Here is a 19,001-nt window from a genome sequence, read left to right as displayed (position 1 = left end):
TTTGCTGGTGGTAGAAATTTATAATAGCCTACATGTAAGTATTGTGTATACACAAACTTTTGGAATGGCACTGTTAAAATCATTTTTATAATTTTACTGTTGGCCTCCTATTCGTTTATGTTGTTTATATATAGGCCTAGGTACGATTTAAAATCCTGTATTATAATGTATTAGACCTATTGTAAACTTGTTTTTTGTTTTTATTCATAATTAGACACAACAGAAATAATCCTGTACACGTTTTCGTAGCTATTGGGGTTACTCATGGTTATTTTTCATGTCTGTTATCTTGCATTTTTCTTCTTTGTTTTTTTTTTAGTACAAATAAAGAATGTATGAATGAAATGAATTATTATTTAACATCTGTAAATTGATAAGAAAATGTTTTCTATTTGAAATCTATTATACTATATTAATATACAAATTAAGCAATTAAATTTTTTTTCTTTTAATTTCCAAGTTTTGTGGCAGTATATCATTATATTTTTTTTTTGTCTTCCATGGGTATAGCCCACCTTTATTCTCTCTTTTTTCATTGTTTTCATTTTTTTCATTAACTCTTGTTAAGGTTCAATAAACATTATGTTCAGGATTTACGTGAAAGTAAAGCAAAAAATAAATAAAAACTTCATGTGTCTACCACGAAGTACACTATCACATGAAATTTTTATAAACGATTATTATTTTGATAAATTTTTACCTATTAGTACTTGATTTTTTTCTATAATTTAACAATTATAAGTATATCATTATATTAAATTATTATTATTGGTTTTCTTTTTACATTTTCAATGATTATTATATAGTTGAACACTGCAACATTTTAAAGTCATGAAAAGAAACAGCAGAACCACAATACCAGTACCTGCCAGGTTGAATAACAGAAACCAACATAAAAATGTAAAGTCATCTGTCTCTCCACTTACTCCATCAACTCTAAGCAAACATTATGCTGCAGAAAACAGACAAGGTATGCTTTCCATTGGAATAATTGCTAACAAAAAATATTTGCATTGAAAATAATGTTTAAGTCATTTTCACTAGTATAGCTTTAAATGTGTTGATTCCAAACATCCTTTTATTTTTTAATTTCTTGGTTTGTATTTTTTTACACAATTATTTTTTTCAAGGATATTAGAGGTCTAACATATAATTTTTCTGCTGAAGAAACTAAAATATTGGCGATATATAATATGATAAACTAAAAATAAAATTATCTGTTCACAGAAACATCACCCTCTAAGTACCCAGTCCGATATATCACAGAAAATTTAATCCAGAAAGTTTCAGGTAAAGAGAATGTGGCGTGGGTGACAACACTGAAATTGAACCTTCAAAAAGAAGGTGGCAAAAGATTCAAGGTACCAGTACTTTAATAAACTTACTTAATTTTTTTATTGTAATTTTAAATTTTGTATACCACAGTATAAATGCATTTCAACTGATATTATCTTTGTTTTAAATTAATAGTGTAATATTTTTTTCTCATGATTTTGTGTAGTACTCAATCAATGGTTATACAACTTAAATGTATTTTATTCAGGATATTATTTTCAAATCTCATTTCATCTGGTTTTTTTTCCCTGTAAAATGTAAGTATATAGAGAATCTGGAAAAATGTCGACATCTTGAGGTGTTAAGTCTCAGTTGTAATCAGATTGAGAAGATTGAACGGTTGGACAACCTGACAAGACTGAGGGAATTGGATCTCAGTTTCAACTGTATCACACATATAGAAGGACTTGACACTTTAGTTGGGCTTCAGAAACTAAATCTTTCTGGAAACCTTATTGAATGTATTCCATCAGGAATTGGAAAAAAGCTCAAAAGACTGAGGGTGTTACGTGTAACCAGGAATCTACTTTTCTCAGTAAGTAGAAACAGTATTCTTGCTTTTTTAATTACAGTGCAGGATGGTGTGTGTGAAACTCTGCTTAAGTAATGGAGGAGTTCAAAGTGTTACTACTCATGTTTGAAAACGTAGCTTAGTGGTCATGGTGGTTAAAATGCTTGTAGTAATCATATACTTGCTTAATCGTAATTCTGTAGTCTTGGCCCCAAATCCTGCAATAGTCCTAATGAATAAGAAATGCTTCCCTAACCCCCATAATGATGTTTTAAGGGTCTATGCAAAATAATACAGGAACTGGATGAATTTATGTGTCATTTTTTTTTTCTCATTTTAATTTCCAATTGAAAGTTCATAACTTTCTTTTTGTATTTCATCATAGATATTATATCATAAACAGTCTTCAGTAAACCACAAATATAAACAATTGTTTTGACAATCATACTTAATCACTGCATTTTCTCATAGCTGCATGATATTGCCCATCTTCGTCCAATGAGAGATCTAACTCAGCTTTCAATAGAGCAGAATCCATTGTGTGAACTTCCACATTTTCGACAGTACATCATTTTCCAGTTGCGGTCAATAGAAAGCTTGGATGGGCTCCAAATCACTCATGCAGATCGTACCAATGCCAATGAACGATTTGAAAAGGGTATTTCATTATCATATTTCTGTGAGAAATTATTTATAATAATTTAACATTGGTCTACATATATTACTTCAATAATTCCAAATATATTGAAAATTTTACAACAATTATAACTGTATTTATATAATATAATTTAAATAGTGAAGCTGAATTTATATAAAACAAAATAAATAATACAAGGCAACAGTAAAGATAACAATTAAATATTTTTAATTGTTTGTGAATTAAGTACAGATTATTAACTGGGTCTTTTGATTTCTGTTTAATGGAGTCGTCGTCATAGCGTACTCTTATCAGAGCGTAGCTTCTCTCATAGCAACATTATACAAATTTCTATTCTGTGCAATCCTTTAAAGGGAAATTTTATAAAGTTTATTAATAATCAGTGAATCAATCAATCAAACAATAAATCAATAAGTCCATTAACCAACCAATCAATCATTTTTCTATATATTTGGTTTTGTTGCACTAGTCACTAAGACTATCCTTAAGGTTGTCAATGGCCTCTGAACAAGAAACTTTGAAATCCACTAGTCCAGTTTTTAACCATACATTTATTTCATTTTGCTTTCAATTAATTTATGTATACAATAATGTTTTTTTTTTGCTATATATTTCTAGAGGAACTTGAGAATTTAGAAATACAGATAAGCAAAGATAATGAAAAGATAAGAAATCTTGAACTGAATCAATCCAGAAATGAAGAGGAGATGAAAAAGAAAGATAAACATGGCATCCAGTTACAGCAAATGAATGAAGAACAGAAGAATGCAATGAAAGAATTGCAGAGAGAAGTGGAAACAAAAAATGAATTGGTTAGTTATTTTGTAATTATATCCTTTCCAATGGATTGTACTCAGTAATGTTCTCCCAATAGATTTCATTTTAAATACATTTATTATTAGAAGTTATAAAAACAAATCCCTAGAAACAGAAAAATTATACAGAAATAATACATTGTATAAACTTAAGCAATATGCACATCAATAGATGGTGGTTTTTTTTTTTTTTTAAATAGCAATTAACATTATGGTAATGATGCTGATGATGATTAGTATTGTGAATAATATAATTATGATGAGGATGATAGTAATGTAGATGATGTTTATAATGATGATAATATAACTATTACCTTGTGTTTGATATATCAACTCATTTCATAAGTCTCATCCTGCATTCATTTATTTAGCTTAGAAGAAAAACAGCTGAATTGACGAAGGCTTGTGAAAAGCAGTATAGACTTGAGCAAGAACTTGCATTCTATAAGATAGATCACAAGTTTGAACCCCTTGGCCCATATCCAGAGGTAAAGATTCATATCATTTTCTATTTTTCTCACTGCAATCATGCTTGTCATTGAGGATGCATACACTGACTTTGTTATTGTCATCATTTTCATCATCATCATCAGCATCATCATTATCATCATCATTATTGTTACATTGTCATTTTTATTATTATCACTATCGCTAATTAGCTTACCAGAACAACCTTTTGCTAAGGAATTGAGTTCCAACCGTTTTCACTCATTTTGCCATCAGCATTCATTCTTGAATTGTCATCATCACTTGAAAAAGTTCACTGAAAGGAATCCTTTTGCTTGATACATTTTGCTAGTCAGTAAGTTCTGTTGGCCTTATTTTTTTTATTGCTCTACCTAATAACATGAGTCTAAACTCCCTTTTAGATAAACAATGAAGTAGAAGATGGGGGAACAGAAGAAGCAGCTTACTTGGGTAAAGCTTTTTTCAAGCGTAATGCGTATGCTGGAGAGGGCGTATTTGATGTTAAACGAAGGAGAATTCTGAGGATGCAGCAAGGAAACGAAATGAGTCAAGAAAAAGCAGAGATTGAACAGCAGTTACAGAAGGTTGCTGATGATCGATTGACTGAAAAGGAAAGACAAATTGAAAGAGGTGAGGCTTAGGGACGGGTGGTGTTTTGGGCAAATTCTGGGATTTTTATCTCCAGATCCCAGAATTGAAAGGTTGATCTGCTTAACCATAGTTCACTGCTATTATAAAAAATAATGTTAATATTAATGTTTCATTATAGAAAGTGAGACTTAAGTGGAGTGATTGTATGAGGTTAATTATCCAGTATCTGAAGTTAGTTCAATTTTTTATACTTTTAGCTGAATCACGACTTCAAAAATTACAAAATGAACTGAGAAAAACTGAGCAGCAAGTCTTATCAGCGTCTGAAGAGTTGAAAAACATTTCTAATGTGCAACCATCTAGTGTAAGTTCACTTACCCTGCCAGTATTTTCTATCTCTATCTACATGTTATGTACAATAAAAAATATTTTTTCATACACTGTATTTTACAATGTGTAAGATCGCCATATAGGGAGCAGATAATATTGTACCCTTTATAACCTATATAGTTAATAATAATGCATTTAAAACTTACAACTCTTTTATTAAAAAGATAATGATTTGCATAAGACATTTGAAAAGAATAGGAACAATCAAATTCCATTTTGCTGTATTTAGAAGTAATATACTCTTTTACAGATGTCTCCGGAACAGAAGTTAGCACTTCAAAACCAATTGGCTGATAAGATGACAGCCATTAATCAGTTGCGTGAACAGGTGATGCGCATTGAGGATGATATGGACCGAACCAACAACATTATACATCAGAAAGAGAGAGAAATGGCTCAGCTTAGGCGCCAGTTGGAAAAAGTTGCTAAAGAAGACCCTAAGCATGTGAGTTATCAATTGTTTCACTTTTTTATCTTTTTTTCCTTCTTCATCTCCTTCTTGATTGCCAGGCAACTACTATGAGCATATTGTGATGTTCATGGGAACGCAATATGCCGAGGCACATGCAACAGATTTTTTTTAATGACGATCCACTTATATTTTTCTTATTTTTTTTTAGGCCGAGATTCAAGCTGCAATGAAACAGGAGAAAGCAGCTGTCGGAAGAGCTGTTGAAGATTCTAAGAAACTAAAAGAAGATATGGATCGAATGTTGGTAACAATTGCTAAGGAAACTGAAGCTCTGAAAGATCTAGAAGAAAAGCTTGTTCTTGGTAATTATAAATAATATATATTTTAATCAGTAGTATTGTTTTTGAAATTTTCTTGTTTTTCATTGACTTTCAACCATTAACTTCAGGTCAAGCTGATATGAATGATGAGCTGAAAGATGATTTAGAAGATGTTATTAAAGGATTAACAGACTACTTAGATCGGGTCAAGAAGCAAGCAGAAGAGTGTCAGCGAGAAAACCAGATCCTTCATCAAGAAAAGGATTCCTTAGTAGGAGAGTTAATACATGCTGAACAATTGAAGAAAGAATTAGAGGCAGAAAAACTTCAAGCAAGACAAAAACAAAAGGTTCATTTCTTTAGATGTATTATTTTGTCTGTTAGATGAGTATAAAAGATAGACAAAATTAAACTCTATCTTCACATCCTTCGGAATATCCCGCTAACTAATACTGATAGTAATAATACTGTACATATGACAACTCAACCTACATAACATATGTTGTTACTGCAAAATAGGGTTGCTACAGAAACTGTATAATGGAGATCAGTGAGGAATTAATATGAAAGAAAAAAAACAACACAAAATAAATAAAGTTCCTGAGTCAATGTTGTGAATACCAGGCCCATACCTAATGTTTTCGTGGTTCAGTTGAATAATTGGAGAGACAGGGGAATGTTCCCCAAATCTCTTTTATATAATCAAAACTGTATCTTATTAGCCATTCTTGATTATTACTTCAAACACTTCTTTATTGTACAACATATTAAAATTATTTACCTTCCTCTGGAGCCTGGCTTTAAACCAGCACCAAGCCTCAGTTCCACTACTTAGAAAGGAACCTGATTGTTGTATTTAATTGTTAAGCATACAAGAATTTTTAGAAAGAAATTAGAAAATTTATGTTTTTACGGTTAGCATGTGGATGATCTAGAAGCTACGTTGGTAGAACTGCAAGAAGATAATGATGCCCTCCAGAAGTCTATGAACGAAACTAGTAGACATATACCAGACCTTAGGCAGAAACTAAAACGAACCCAAGAGGATAATGAGAGGCTGAAGGCTGCCCTCACTGGCAGAGATACAAATGCTAATGTAAGTTCCTAAAATAATTGTTTTTGTTTACAAAAATGCTTTATATATCTAAAGGTTAATAGTGTTATTTATCTTCTTCCGCTTGAGTATCAACCGTTGATTTGGTCTCACCAATTTAGAGCTTGTTGAAGCAATCCCCATCCCCTTCTTCCCCCACCTTCCATGCTGTGTTTTTTTTTAGGCAATGAAGTTGTTAATAATATTATTGTTGTAGTTTGCTGCTGCTATTGCTATTGTAAATTATATTATTTTTCAAAAATGTTGATGTATGGCCCATGTCTTTATAAGTATTTTACTTGTACTTGTCCATTATATTATACATCTATATTGCCTTTGTAAAGAAATTACTATTATAATAATTATTATTTTTATTTAGGATAAAATACATGCTTTAGAAGATGAAAGGGAATCCCAGAACAGAACAATAGTGGAATATAGAGATGCTAATGAGGCTAAAGAGCAAGAGAACCAGAGGCTTGTTGAACAACTCAAGGCATTACAGGCAAGATATAGACACTTAAATATCTGGTTATTTATTTGATATTATTTAATTTTATAAACACACATGATTATATGATACCTTAAAATCCTGACCTTATAATCACCAGGTCATGATAAGTCCTGCAAATACAATGTTATGATAATAATGATTGTACAACATGGGAAGCTACAATGTTGCTTTTTCATAATTCTAACTCCCTTTTATTTGTTTTTGAATCTGTTCATTGTTTAACTTGATAAGGGGCAGGTTTCAGGAGGATTGATTGTGCCTAGGCTATGCAATTACATTATTCATCGATAACATTGATTTTGAAGTACTGTATAATTTAGATGTCATACCTTTCTTGCCATTTAAACATTTTTTTACAAAAATCTAATTATTTTTGTTCATTGTAGGCAATCAATAATTCAATGAAGGATAATCTGAAGGATCAAGAAGATATGATGAACAATCTAATGAATGATTCCATCAACCCTGATGATGTGATGAGAAGAATTGAGGAAGTCAAGGAAAGGATCCAAACAAGGAAAGGCAGATTGAAGCCTACAGGAGAAGATGACCAAGTGGGAAGATCGCTAGGTAATCTTCAGGATTTGATGGAAGGAAAGTTAAAGGAAGCCAAGAAGGAAGTTCAGAAATCAAAAGAAAGGCAAAAAGAGGTACAAATTAACATTTAGGAAATGCAGCAAAATGCAAATATTAATTTTTAATAGTTTCCAATTTTGCTCAATCTATCAAAAAACAGAACATTCTTGTACTGCCAGGAATAATTAAAATGTTAACATTCTTAATTTAGGGTGAGGGAGATAAGTTGATGTTCGTGTAAATTGTTATTTCTTTGGTATATCTTTAGGCTGAGGCAGAACTAAGGGAGATGAAGCAACGATTAAGACAACCCCATCTTCCTGGTGATTCTCCAGTAAGAGAGGTAAACATGTATTTAACCAAAGTTGAAGTATTCATAATAAAAAAAATATTTGTTATAAATAAATAACAACAAAAAGTTTGTCTTCGGCATTGGGAGATAGGGGTGTTATTCCCATAGGATAATTCTAAGAATTGAATATTCCTGCAGTATCATTTGTCCTAGTTGAGTAATTTGAGAGCTTTTGATTTGTGCCAACATAGAACGTAATGATGTCATGTTAATTAAACTGCGCATCTCTAAACGTTGTGTTGCGTTCTCTCCTGAAATCTGGAAGGGTTGTCGGCCGAATCTAGGTTCAGGCAAAACAAGGACTGTACTGTATTGGTGCGTCAGTCTTTGTGTTTGTGACATCTCCACGTACACATCGTAAAACATAAAAATTGATTTACAGTAGGACGTAGAACGCATACGATGACAGTCACAGATAAGTGAATTAATTCTACATTCTCGTTCTACGTTCTCAAACGGAAACTCCCTACTAAGGAATTTGGGCTGGGGCCATGGGGACCTGAAGCAACCACAATGGAGTACCACTCTTGGTAAAATTTATGTCATTGAATTCACCATATAATTTCCCATAGGATGATAGGAATGATGAAATCAGGGCTCTCCATGAAATGATTGACGACTTGCGTCAACAGCTTCAAGATCCTCGAAACAAAAGAGGGAAAGATGAAATAGATGCAGTGCAAATACAGGTGTGTATGCTATTTACTGTTTTAATTTTTCTTCTATGTGATATATTTAATGTAAAGGGTTAACTTATGAATCATTCATACATTTATATACTGTATAGCCTGATAATTAATTTGACATTTCAGAATAATGTTCTGATCAAATAGAGTGTCCTTGGCACACTTAAACAATATCGGCCATTGGCATTTGTTCTATTTTGCTTAATGGACCAAAAAACAACAGTGTTAAAACCAGGGAACTGTTCCTTGGTTAAAACATACACAAACATGTGCGTTTGTAAGACAACACTGTGCTTGTTACACACGCCCATATTTCCTGGTCCTTTTCTGATTGGTCAGTTGTTACTTCTAATTTTGATTGACACTACGGAAAGGTCCATTTAAAGATTGTATACTTACTGTCTGTGTTGAGATGAAGGGAAAAGAAAATATAAATCAATATATGAACTGCATACTTTAGATATTTAAGTAAGGTATTGGTATTAGCTTTCAATGAGGTAGAACCGGAAACATATTGTCAAGTAACTGATGCAGTTATAATACCATTTCAACATTCCTTGCATACACCATTCAAATAGTTGCCAGATAATGTAAGAATTTTGGTAATATAAAAAGTGCAAGAAAGTATAATACATACTCCAAGTATTGAAATACACGCCATCGTGTTGGGATTCAATATTTCAACATTAATTATGTTATCATAAAAAGTGCAATTAAGCATACACTTAATTATTTCTGTCTCATTGAAAGTTGATCCTTTAAGAATAGTTGTTTGAACAACTATGTTTGAATTCAATGAAGGATTTTCTAGATCTAGAACAAAAAAGAACTTGTTTAAAGATTTTTCAACTGTTTTATATATAAATAAAAATGTTATTTGTGAATCAAATTGGTTATTTTAGGATGCTTGGCATGACTGGGAGCTGAGTGAACCAAGAGACACAATGAGAAGAATGGGAAAAGCCAAGGATGGAATGGAAGCAAATGATGGATTAGAAGAAAAGGTAGTTTATATGATCTTGCTATGTTTACAGTGTCTATTTCATGAATACTTACCAGGAAGAATCAGGTATTTCACTCGTAGACCAACAAAGTCATTGAAACTGACGATACTTCTCATCTTAAAGTTGTTTAGGGGTGGGGGTGGTGGGATGGATTGACAATTAATCAGATGTGAAGTGATTCACACTGTTTCATCCTTAGGTGCAAGTATCCTTAGGTGCAAGTAGACAGTTGATTGATTGATTGGCTAATTGATTGATATATATTTGTATATAATTGTCTCAAGATAGAATAAATATTAAATAAATAAATAAATTTTGCTTGGCTGCAACATTATTACCAACTAAACATTTACTTTATTCTAAACTGTATAATAAATATGTTATTTTAAGAAATTATGTAATGGTTTTATGAACAATAGTTTTCTCAGAACTTGAATAAAAACAAAATTACAAAAAGCATATCTTGTGTTTAGATTCATGACCTAGAGACTGAGCTTGAACATGTGAAAAACAAACTTCAACAGCAAGCAAATCCATCAGGAATAGACGAGAAGAGCAGGAGAAAACCTACTGCAAAATCACAGAGGGATATAGAAATCATGAAACTCGATGCTATTGCAGACGTTAGTTGACTTTACAACGTGTTTTTTAATTGCTTTCAAACAATTTTTAAATTTCGTATATGCATAGAGAAAATAGAACTGTTCTATTTTCTCTATGGTATATGAGTGTGTAAAATTACCAATTGTCTTAATTACTGTAATTTATTATTTACTTATATGTGTATGTTGTGAATAATTTCTTGGATAAACAAACTGACTTTGCTTGAAAGTGCTAAAAAATCGACTGTGTTTGAAAGTTTCCATTTTGGGTGTTCCATGATTATACAGAAGCTTATTTTAAAAATTAATATTATTTATTTATTGGATACACATGAGTCAAGCACAGACTTGTGTTTAAATTATTATTTATTCATTGGCTACATCATCAGCTAAACACAAACTCTTTGTCTGCATTAATAATTACTTTGATTTATTCATGATACAGTGATGATCTTACACAGTGACTACTTATTTATTGGATAAACATCAGCCAAACATAACTGTTGTTCAAATTACTATTATTTATTTATCATATACATTATCAGCCTTATACTCAACTGTTGTCTAAATTATTATTATTTATTTGTTAGCTACAAACACAGACTGATGTCTACATTACTAATTACTAATTTATTCACAATATGTCAATGATCACACCCGAACTGTTGTGTAAATTACTATCTTTTATTCATCATTTGTACAAAAGTTTTGGCATATGATCAGTCAACAACATTTTAATTCTAACTTCACTTTAACTGTTTTATTGCTACTTTTGTGTAAGGAGAGAAATAAAGAGGCCTTGCCCAAGTGCATACATTTTCACATCAGAGTTAAATTTGATTTTGAATTTTGTAGGCTTACTAATAAGCCCCCATAGACCAAAGTACTGAGCAATTCTTATAATGCTAGAAATTGTCACATTTATTTTTTTTCTATTAATTGGAAAAGCCATAAATGTTTCATTTACCGTTTGAGCTACATATTAATTGGATATTATTAATTTTTTTTCTATGCATTAAAATGTGATTTTTGTGTCACTGTATTTAAAAAAAATTGTTATATGAGGCTTGCCATCCAAAAACTAGCATCATGGAGGATGCTAGCATCCATGACTAAGAAAAATAACATTTGAATTTTGAATATATTCATATTCTCCACATTGTAAGCTTTAAAATGATGGGTCACTTACTGGCATTGACTTAATATTGCCAAAGTTATGAGTAAAAGTATTACAGCTTCTCTGTACTAAAGTATACAACACTGGCACATTCTTATGCTAATTACTCGGTTTAACATATAGGGACAGTACACTGGTTTTGTTCTGGCAAACCTCATATTTTTTCAATTGTGATAATATATACACTAAATCTATACAGTGTGCAAACTCATCCACTCGCTTCAAATTACCCTAAGTAAGCAAAGTATGTATTCCTGTAATAGCACTAATTCAATATTACATATCTTGGTCTCACATGTACCTGGGAAAAAGTGAGATTAATGCAGATAAACATTCTTGCCAAGGACACAAACAGTATAAACATACCCTGAGTCTTTGTATTTACATTAAGGCGAGACTTTTTTTATACCTTGTTCCATGAACTTATTTTTTACAGGTCGTAAGAAGAGGGCGAGCGGAGGAAAAATAAACATAAAATTTTGGTTTTCATTTAGCAAAGAGTTTTGCCATAAACATCCAGGCGGAGGAGAAAATAAAAATTAAATTTTATTGGTGAATGTAAACGGTGTAGTAATGGGATGGTTAAATGCTTTAAATTTGTATAATTAGGAAGAAATATACATATCTTATTTTTTGAAATTTCAAGGAAGTGGCGGGCGTAATAAAAATGATAATTTGTTGTGGCGGTGGTTATGCTAATTGGCCAAAAATAAAATGTTATTGATATTTGAAATCATCATTATTGTCCGACGGCAGGTTCACTAAACAAGGTATAAAGAAAGTCTTGCTGTAAATCATAGTATATTTTTATTCACAAACTTGTGCTTCTATTAATTAGGCTGAGGCTCATGCAAGTCAAACAGTCAGACAAGCTGCGAGAGAGTTGTCGAAGGCACAAGAAGAGATAAATGACCTCGAGCATGCTCTGTCTGAGCGTGAGAAGGAATTAGTGCATGAAATTGACAGAGGAGACACGGCTACACACACAATAGGTGTGTGCTAAATATTTTATGACATGTAATTTAATTGTATCTTAACATATTGATCGACATGTTTATTTTAAATTTTACTGCCAGTCTGTTTCATGTGACATTTGCATGTATTTTGCACAAAAATGACAAATTATTAAATAATTTAACTTTCCTTAAAGTAACCTAATTAAACCAATCCCTAAAACTAAACTAATTTAATTCATAGTAAATAAGTCAATCTGAAAAGAAAGTTTGATAAATATGTTCATTTTCATGAAATCCTCACATTTGTTTGTGTTGTATTCTTCTTGTACAATATCTCTTACATGGAATTTCTATGTAATATCTGATTTTTGTAGAATCCACAAGTCTGCTCCATATTACTGATGTGAACTGGTAAAGGAAAAACATAATTATGGAACCGTCTTTCTTAATCATAGGTCATGCTACATTGCTTAAACAATGAAATAACTTATCAAGACATACTATATTTTGTTATTATCGATTGATTTGATAATAAACGTTGATTGCTATAAGAGAACTATACAAATGTTTAGATTATGACTATTAGTGAAGCATCATGATCAACTTTGCCAACTCTCATTCCAACACATTCATTTTAAACTTAGGATTTGTTGTCTTTTCTTTTTTAAGGTGAACAGCAACAAGAGATAGGCATCCTTTACGAGACACTTGAAGACCAAAAAGGTGAAATCCTTCGACTTCACAACCTGTTAACTCAAGCATTACAATCTGAAGGTATGAAATATGATATTTTTCATATTGTGTCATAAATGGTAGAAATACATTTAATTAATTGTTTTGTCAGCCTCCAAGGGTTGTCATTCACGAAACACAAAATAAAAAACAGTCTTTTGTGAACGATCTTTGAAGAAACTAATATATGTCTAATTTTTCTTGGAGAACTCTATGCTTGCAGAACTATACAAGAATAAGTATATATATGATTATATTTCATATGAATGTTGTTGAGAAAGCATTTCTGTAAACTGTTTTGGCTGATCATTGTTTTGTTTTTAAATTTGACAGATGAAATTAATCAGGAAAATGACCCAATACAGGCATTGCTGAAGGAGGTAGAATCACTAAGAAGAGCAGTAATAGAACAAGGTGAACGAGTTGCTGAAGTTGGTACACCAAAACAACAGGGGATCTTGAAGAAAAAGGTAATTCATTTTAATTTAAGAGTACTGTATTTAATTCTATAATTAATTATTTCCTTTCTTATCTAATTTGTGCAATATTGATTATTTTTATCAGACAAATATTCAATTCAATTGCTGCTTTTTCATGTTCTGACATTTTGAATAAGTATTTCATTTTTTTGTATTGCTGTGCAATTTCTGTGCTTCTAATTGTAGAATCTAATTTCAGTTGATCCATTTTATTTATCTTATATTTTGGAATTTTATATTCATAACTATACAAAATAGAAAATGTACAACATACTGTGTACTTAACCTAAAGAATATTCCTAACACACTTCACCTTAAATGCAAGTATTCAACCACTAGTATTTGCAAAATGTTAATTCATCTCAAACACAGTGTATACATGTAGGTCAGTTGCATGATTAATATTCAAAAGAAATATACTGAATTAAATCAAATGGTACAGTATTTTCAAGCACATTTGATACTGGCTCAACATTTATCAATCAATACAAATGATATTTAACACCTGACAATTGGAATAAATACTATAAATATTGGCTACTTAGTCGACTACCCTCCATATTACAGACATTTTGTTTTCAATTTGTCTAATGTCTAATAGAAAAACGCATTTCTTTTTACGTTATTATGTAGGTCCACAGGTCAGGTAGACAACCTTATTCTAATGTCGGTGGGGATTCAAGACGCAGAGGATTACGATTTTCTGAAATTGTAAATGGAGAAAATGACCATGATAGTAATCAGCAAGGTGATAGAAGCAGCTATATCCAAAACCCTAACACATATGGTATGTGGGTTATTTTAAATAAACAAACTGAATTTATTGTAGTCAATATTTAATGACTGTGCACATGTATATTATATAATGCCATGTCTCCATGAAGTACATGCAAACAATTACTTAAAAAAACATGATGAATTGATGAATATAATATAATAGAATAATATATATTTAAAAGGAACAGGAAACAAAACCACAAATCATGTGATTTACAATTTACAGTACAACTTACTTGTAACTTTCAGGTGCTGGTAGAGAGTTTTGATACTTGCTACGGAACTATAGGCTTAGTGCATACAGCATCGTTCTGCTACAATATGAAATATAATTTTTTTTATAGGTCATCCACACTCTTTAGAATGGATATCTTCAGGACAACCTCATCGATTTGCATTCACACCACAAGCTCCTACTGCTACATCAACACCTCATTCAGTTAGGCCAGTACATCAAATGCCATCTCTGCAACTACTTGAACATCAAATCCCAACTCATCAACCACCTACACATCAAATGCCACCTCATCAACCACCTACACATCAAATGCCACCTCATCAACAAACTACACATCAAATGCCACCTCATCAACCACCTACACATCAAATGCCACCTCATCAACCAACTACACATCAAATGCCACCTCATCAGCCACTTACACATCAAGTGCCACCTCATCAACCACCTACACACCAAATGCCATTGCATCAACCACCTACACATCAAATACCACCACCTCACGAAGCACCACCACATCAGCCATCAGGACAGTTTACAACAACCCCAGGTAAACAACGTACTACTATTGCTGTTGATGACCTGAAAGAACGTGGAAGTCAAAGGAGGATGGAAGTGCCTGATGATGTTCTGTTTTGCAATGTTCCTGAACATCATGACTTGGTAAGTGTTTGTCTTGCTTCAATAGCATCTCTTGTGTGTCAAATGATGATGAAGGCATCCAACATAAAATATTTAAAAGAAAAAAAATGCAATTGGGGGAAATCAATTGAATTTTTGATTGGGGTGGAATTTCCAACTTTATCGCCTTTGCTCAACAATATGGTAAAGGAAACATTATCATTACAGGTAACCACTCATTTCATGAAAATTAATTGTCAATGAACTTTTGGCTTTTTGTGTTTTTTTGTAACTGAATCATAATTCTGGGTGATTATACTCAAATATAGCAAGATTATACATGGTCACATGTACAACTCAACTTCTTTAGATCTTGTTATGATATTTTCTTATATTGTTGATTTTATCTGTTTATATATAGGAGGATTATGTTAAAAATCTTGAGAGAAATATTACTCAACTAGAGGACGATTTGTCTAAACTTGAAAATACATCTGCCAAGAACAAAATGGTATGGCACATGTAAATATTTGTTATTAAACATTATGGTACACTTTCTTGTGTGCATATGTTAAAGACTGGTTTCCATAAATATTGCTACACGCTATCACCGACTCCTTTGGCGATGTTGATTGGTCAGTTGAGCGTTCCTGATTGCATCGGGGACAGCTACGCAGTGCAACGATTACAGTAAAGAAACTGTAGTGACAGTGTAGCAATTGTTTGAGAACCAAGCTTAGGTTTAACTTATGATTGCTTCTGCTCTCTAAGCTTTATAACACAGGTGGGTAGCGTGCGGCCCGCAGGCCACATGTCAGTGATTTTATTGCAAACAACCTCTGGCTAGAACACACTGCAAGCACACTGGAAATGTCAAAGTTTTGGTGTAGCCCTCAGTGTTATATCAGAAATTCTCTTTGGACCTCCGACCCACCCCTGCCTTATATTGAGATTTAAGATTTGATAGACAAGGGATTTTGGTAATATCTCAGGAAATTTACTGTCCTCGACAAGCCCTGAAAAGATTCCGAGACTGCACATGTGATTACCAGAGCTTATTTGCTTCACCATCTCTGAGGCATTTCAATGTAGTGAGCTACATATGCAATACTAATGTACTATGTTGCTTGATACCGTCATTTCCACATTAGATGTGGGTTGCATTTCTGTTTTGCATTGTAAAGAAAATATAAAGATACAAGTTTTGAGGTTCCCTAGGGAAGCTCATTTTTATTCTTTCTTTCTTTCTATGTATCTGAATTTGTATTTTGTATTGAGGTTGCATAAGAACAACAGATATGAAACAAAAAACTTTTTTTTTCAGAGATCAAGATCCTCTAGAGAAGTGGATGACATGTTAGAAGAAGCTCTAAGTGTAAGAATTGCTTTTATCCAAAATAATTATTATTGTTTAGCATCATTAACAAGCATTGAGTTTAATAAGTATCTAGTTTACCAACACTCAATGTAATGCTATTCGATCTGTGCCACCAAGCTTAGATACAAGTCTGAGAGTTAATCACAACATCAAGTGGTTCTAGTTTAAAAGAGTGAGATGCAATTGGACATTGCCGTGAAAGGGAGCAGATGCTGATCTTGCGTGCGTCTTAGTATAGTACATTTGCTTTGATTTGTCCTTCTGTTGAGGTGTTAAGCTGTTGGTACCATGTGCATAACAGCACATGTACATGAAAATTTACTCTACACTATCAAAAAAGAGTTGGGGATTGACTCCCAGTTCCCTGTGAACAAATCATGGTAGCTGCTACACTTTGACTGAAGTGGTCCTTACAACCGAATCCAAATTCTCTGGTTGATTTTAAGCCAATTTGTATTTTACATTAAAAAAAAAATTTTTCCATGAGGAAATCAAGACCAGTAGCTAAACAACTCTTTAAAATGATGATACACGCTAGTGGTCTATTTCATTAATACATGCTTCTACTATTGCCACTGTTTCTTTAAATTGAACACCCCTCAAGTTTAATAAGGTTGTCCATCCCAAGGCAGTAAGGAGCTTTCAATTGAGTGACGACGGTAGGAAGTAGACGTCACTGAAAGTCATCTGTGCATACGAGAATGTTAAGTTCTCCTCGTCGCGTGGATTCTAGGACGCAATTTGGCCAACTCTGTGTATAGAGGCTATGTTCTCACACGGCAGCTAACGGTTAGCAGGATCCGGATCCTGCTAACCGTTAGCTGCCATGCGTCCATACAAGAAAATCCTGATCCGGATACCAAAAATATGATGATCGAATCACTGGCCAATAAGAAACTGGAAATTGTAAACACGTACGTGTGATTGGTTGATGATAAAAACGCGCTCACTTGCTAACCGACAGCGCTTGCTAACCGTTAGCAGTATCCAGATACTGCTGACGGTTAGCGCTAACCGTTGGGGCGTTCTCACGCAGGTGCTAACGGTTAGCGCTAACGGTTAGCTAACGGATACTAGGACTCTCGTGAGAACCAGGCAAGAGAGAATGTAAAACGCCCGTATGGAGAGAACGTAGCGTCGCATTGTCGAATAAATCGAAAGCTTCCTATTGTATATCTGTGCAAACATTGATATGTGTGTCCTCATTCTTTTTGAATGCCTCTATATGAAACACTAAAAGAACAGTAGGACAAAAAAACCTAACTATTTCTTCTCTGAAATTTCCTAGGACCGACATGGTGAATTAGAAGGACTGGATCTAGCCATTGAAAAACAGAAGGATAGACTTGAAAAACTAAGAGCAGAAAACAGAGGAATAGCAGAAGAGAGAAGAGGTGCAAATATTGAGTTGGAGGATTTGTTGAGAGGAATGACCCAACTGAAAAGGGAAGGAGAAGAACTTAAATTAGAGAAAGAGATTGTTAAGAGAGAACTACAAGCAATGCGCGTGTCTGAAAGAAGAAACAGAAGGAAGTTAGTATTATGATGTCTGTATATGGAAGTGTCATTTACAAATTTTAGGATGTTTTTAAAAAAATCTGATAATAATGATACTACTAATACTGTAAAACTACATTTTATTCATAGAGATCATACACTGTAAAATAGCATTGAACTACTTACATAAAATACATTTTTTATTAATTTTAATTATTTTTTTATACACATTTTATTCTGCTGCTTTAAACATACTAAATACAGTGATTATTGCAGGATTTTGAAATATATTTAAATAATGCAATTGTTTTTCATAGATATTTTTTTTTTGATTAATAACCATTTGTTTTTTTCCCTTAGGGAATTTCTTGAGCAAGACCAGGAATCTGAAGGAACTTCTACGGAATATTCTTCGGACTATAGAGGGCACCTTCAACATATCCAGCGAGAGATTGCTTGCACAGAGAAGACTTTGACAAAAAGAAGATCAGAGTTGAGGGAAGCTGATAATCTGCTGCATGAATGTGAAGAAGATTTACAGAGTGTTAGGCAAAAGGTAATTAACCATGTAAAACTCAAATTCACTATATATAATGCATGTTTTCACTTCTGTATTATCAATTTTTTCTTGGAAGTCAGTGCCAATGGGTATCACAATGCACAGCAAAATAAAGTAGATGTGTTACGAAAGCTTGTTTCTCCCACTCCCAGGAGTGGCTTTTTCCAACTTGGGACCCCAGTGGAGTGTCTTATGCCATTAGTAGTTTTACAACCCCTTATGGCATTCCACAGCACACTAACAATGTTAAAATGAATAGA

At 32.7% G+C, this 19,001-nt stretch overlaps 1 protein-coding gene across 1 annotated transcript in view; it reads left to right on the top strand.

Annotated features, from left to right (window-relative positions):
- Positions 1–19,001, top strand: part of LOC117121067 (centriolin-like) — a 31,004-nt gene that overhangs the window by 1,248 nt on the left and 10,755 nt on the right. Inside the window, exons 2-28 of the mRNA XM_033266161.1 lie at positions 807–970; positions 1,228–1,361; positions 1,598–1,870; positions 2,318–2,504; positions 3,123–3,316; positions 3,691–3,807; positions 4,189–4,417; positions 4,636–4,742; positions 5,019–5,213; positions 5,389–5,542; positions 5,629–5,849; positions 6,420–6,596; positions 6,973–7,098; positions 7,494–7,757; positions 7,952–8,026; positions 8,608–8,724; positions 9,624–9,725; positions 10,199–10,348; positions 12,343–12,496; positions 13,130–13,234; positions 13,526–13,662; positions 14,305–14,458; positions 14,793–15,349; positions 15,729–15,818; positions 16,632–16,682; positions 17,974–18,218; positions 18,543–18,738. Coding sequence (XP_033122052.1) covers positions 832–970; positions 1,228–1,361; positions 1,598–1,870; positions 2,318–2,504; positions 3,123–3,316; positions 3,691–3,807; positions 4,189–4,417; positions 4,636–4,742; positions 5,019–5,213; positions 5,389–5,542; positions 5,629–5,849; positions 6,420–6,596; positions 6,973–7,098; positions 7,494–7,757; positions 7,952–8,026; positions 8,608–8,724; positions 9,624–9,725; positions 10,199–10,348; positions 12,343–12,496; positions 13,130–13,234; positions 13,526–13,662; positions 14,305–14,458; positions 14,793–15,349; positions 15,729–15,818; positions 16,632–16,682; positions 17,974–18,218; positions 18,543–18,738 — 4,650 coding nt within the window. The 5' untranslated portion in view covers positions 807–831. The remainder of the gene's footprint in view (positions 1–806; positions 971–1,227; positions 1,362–1,597; positions 1,871–2,317; positions 2,505–3,122; positions 3,317–3,690; positions 3,808–4,188; positions 4,418–4,635; positions 4,743–5,018; positions 5,214–5,388; positions 5,543–5,628; positions 5,850–6,419; positions 6,597–6,972; positions 7,099–7,493; positions 7,758–7,951; positions 8,027–8,607; positions 8,725–9,623; positions 9,726–10,198; positions 10,349–12,342; positions 12,497–13,129; positions 13,235–13,525; positions 13,663–14,304; positions 14,459–14,792; positions 15,350–15,728; positions 15,819–16,631; positions 16,683–17,973; positions 18,219–18,542; positions 18,739–19,001) is intronic.

Source organism: Anneissia japonica, unplaced genomic scaffold (assembly GCF_011630105.1).
Source record: "Anneissia japonica isolate Jap-2015-1 unplaced genomic scaffold, ASM1163010v1 scaffold1606_len605190_cov180, whole genome shotgun sequence".
Classification (NCBI taxonomy): Eukaryota; Metazoa; Echinodermata; class Crinoidea; order Comatulida; family Comatulidae; genus Anneissia; species Anneissia japonica.
This window is presented reverse-complemented; position numbering and strand designations above follow the sequence as displayed.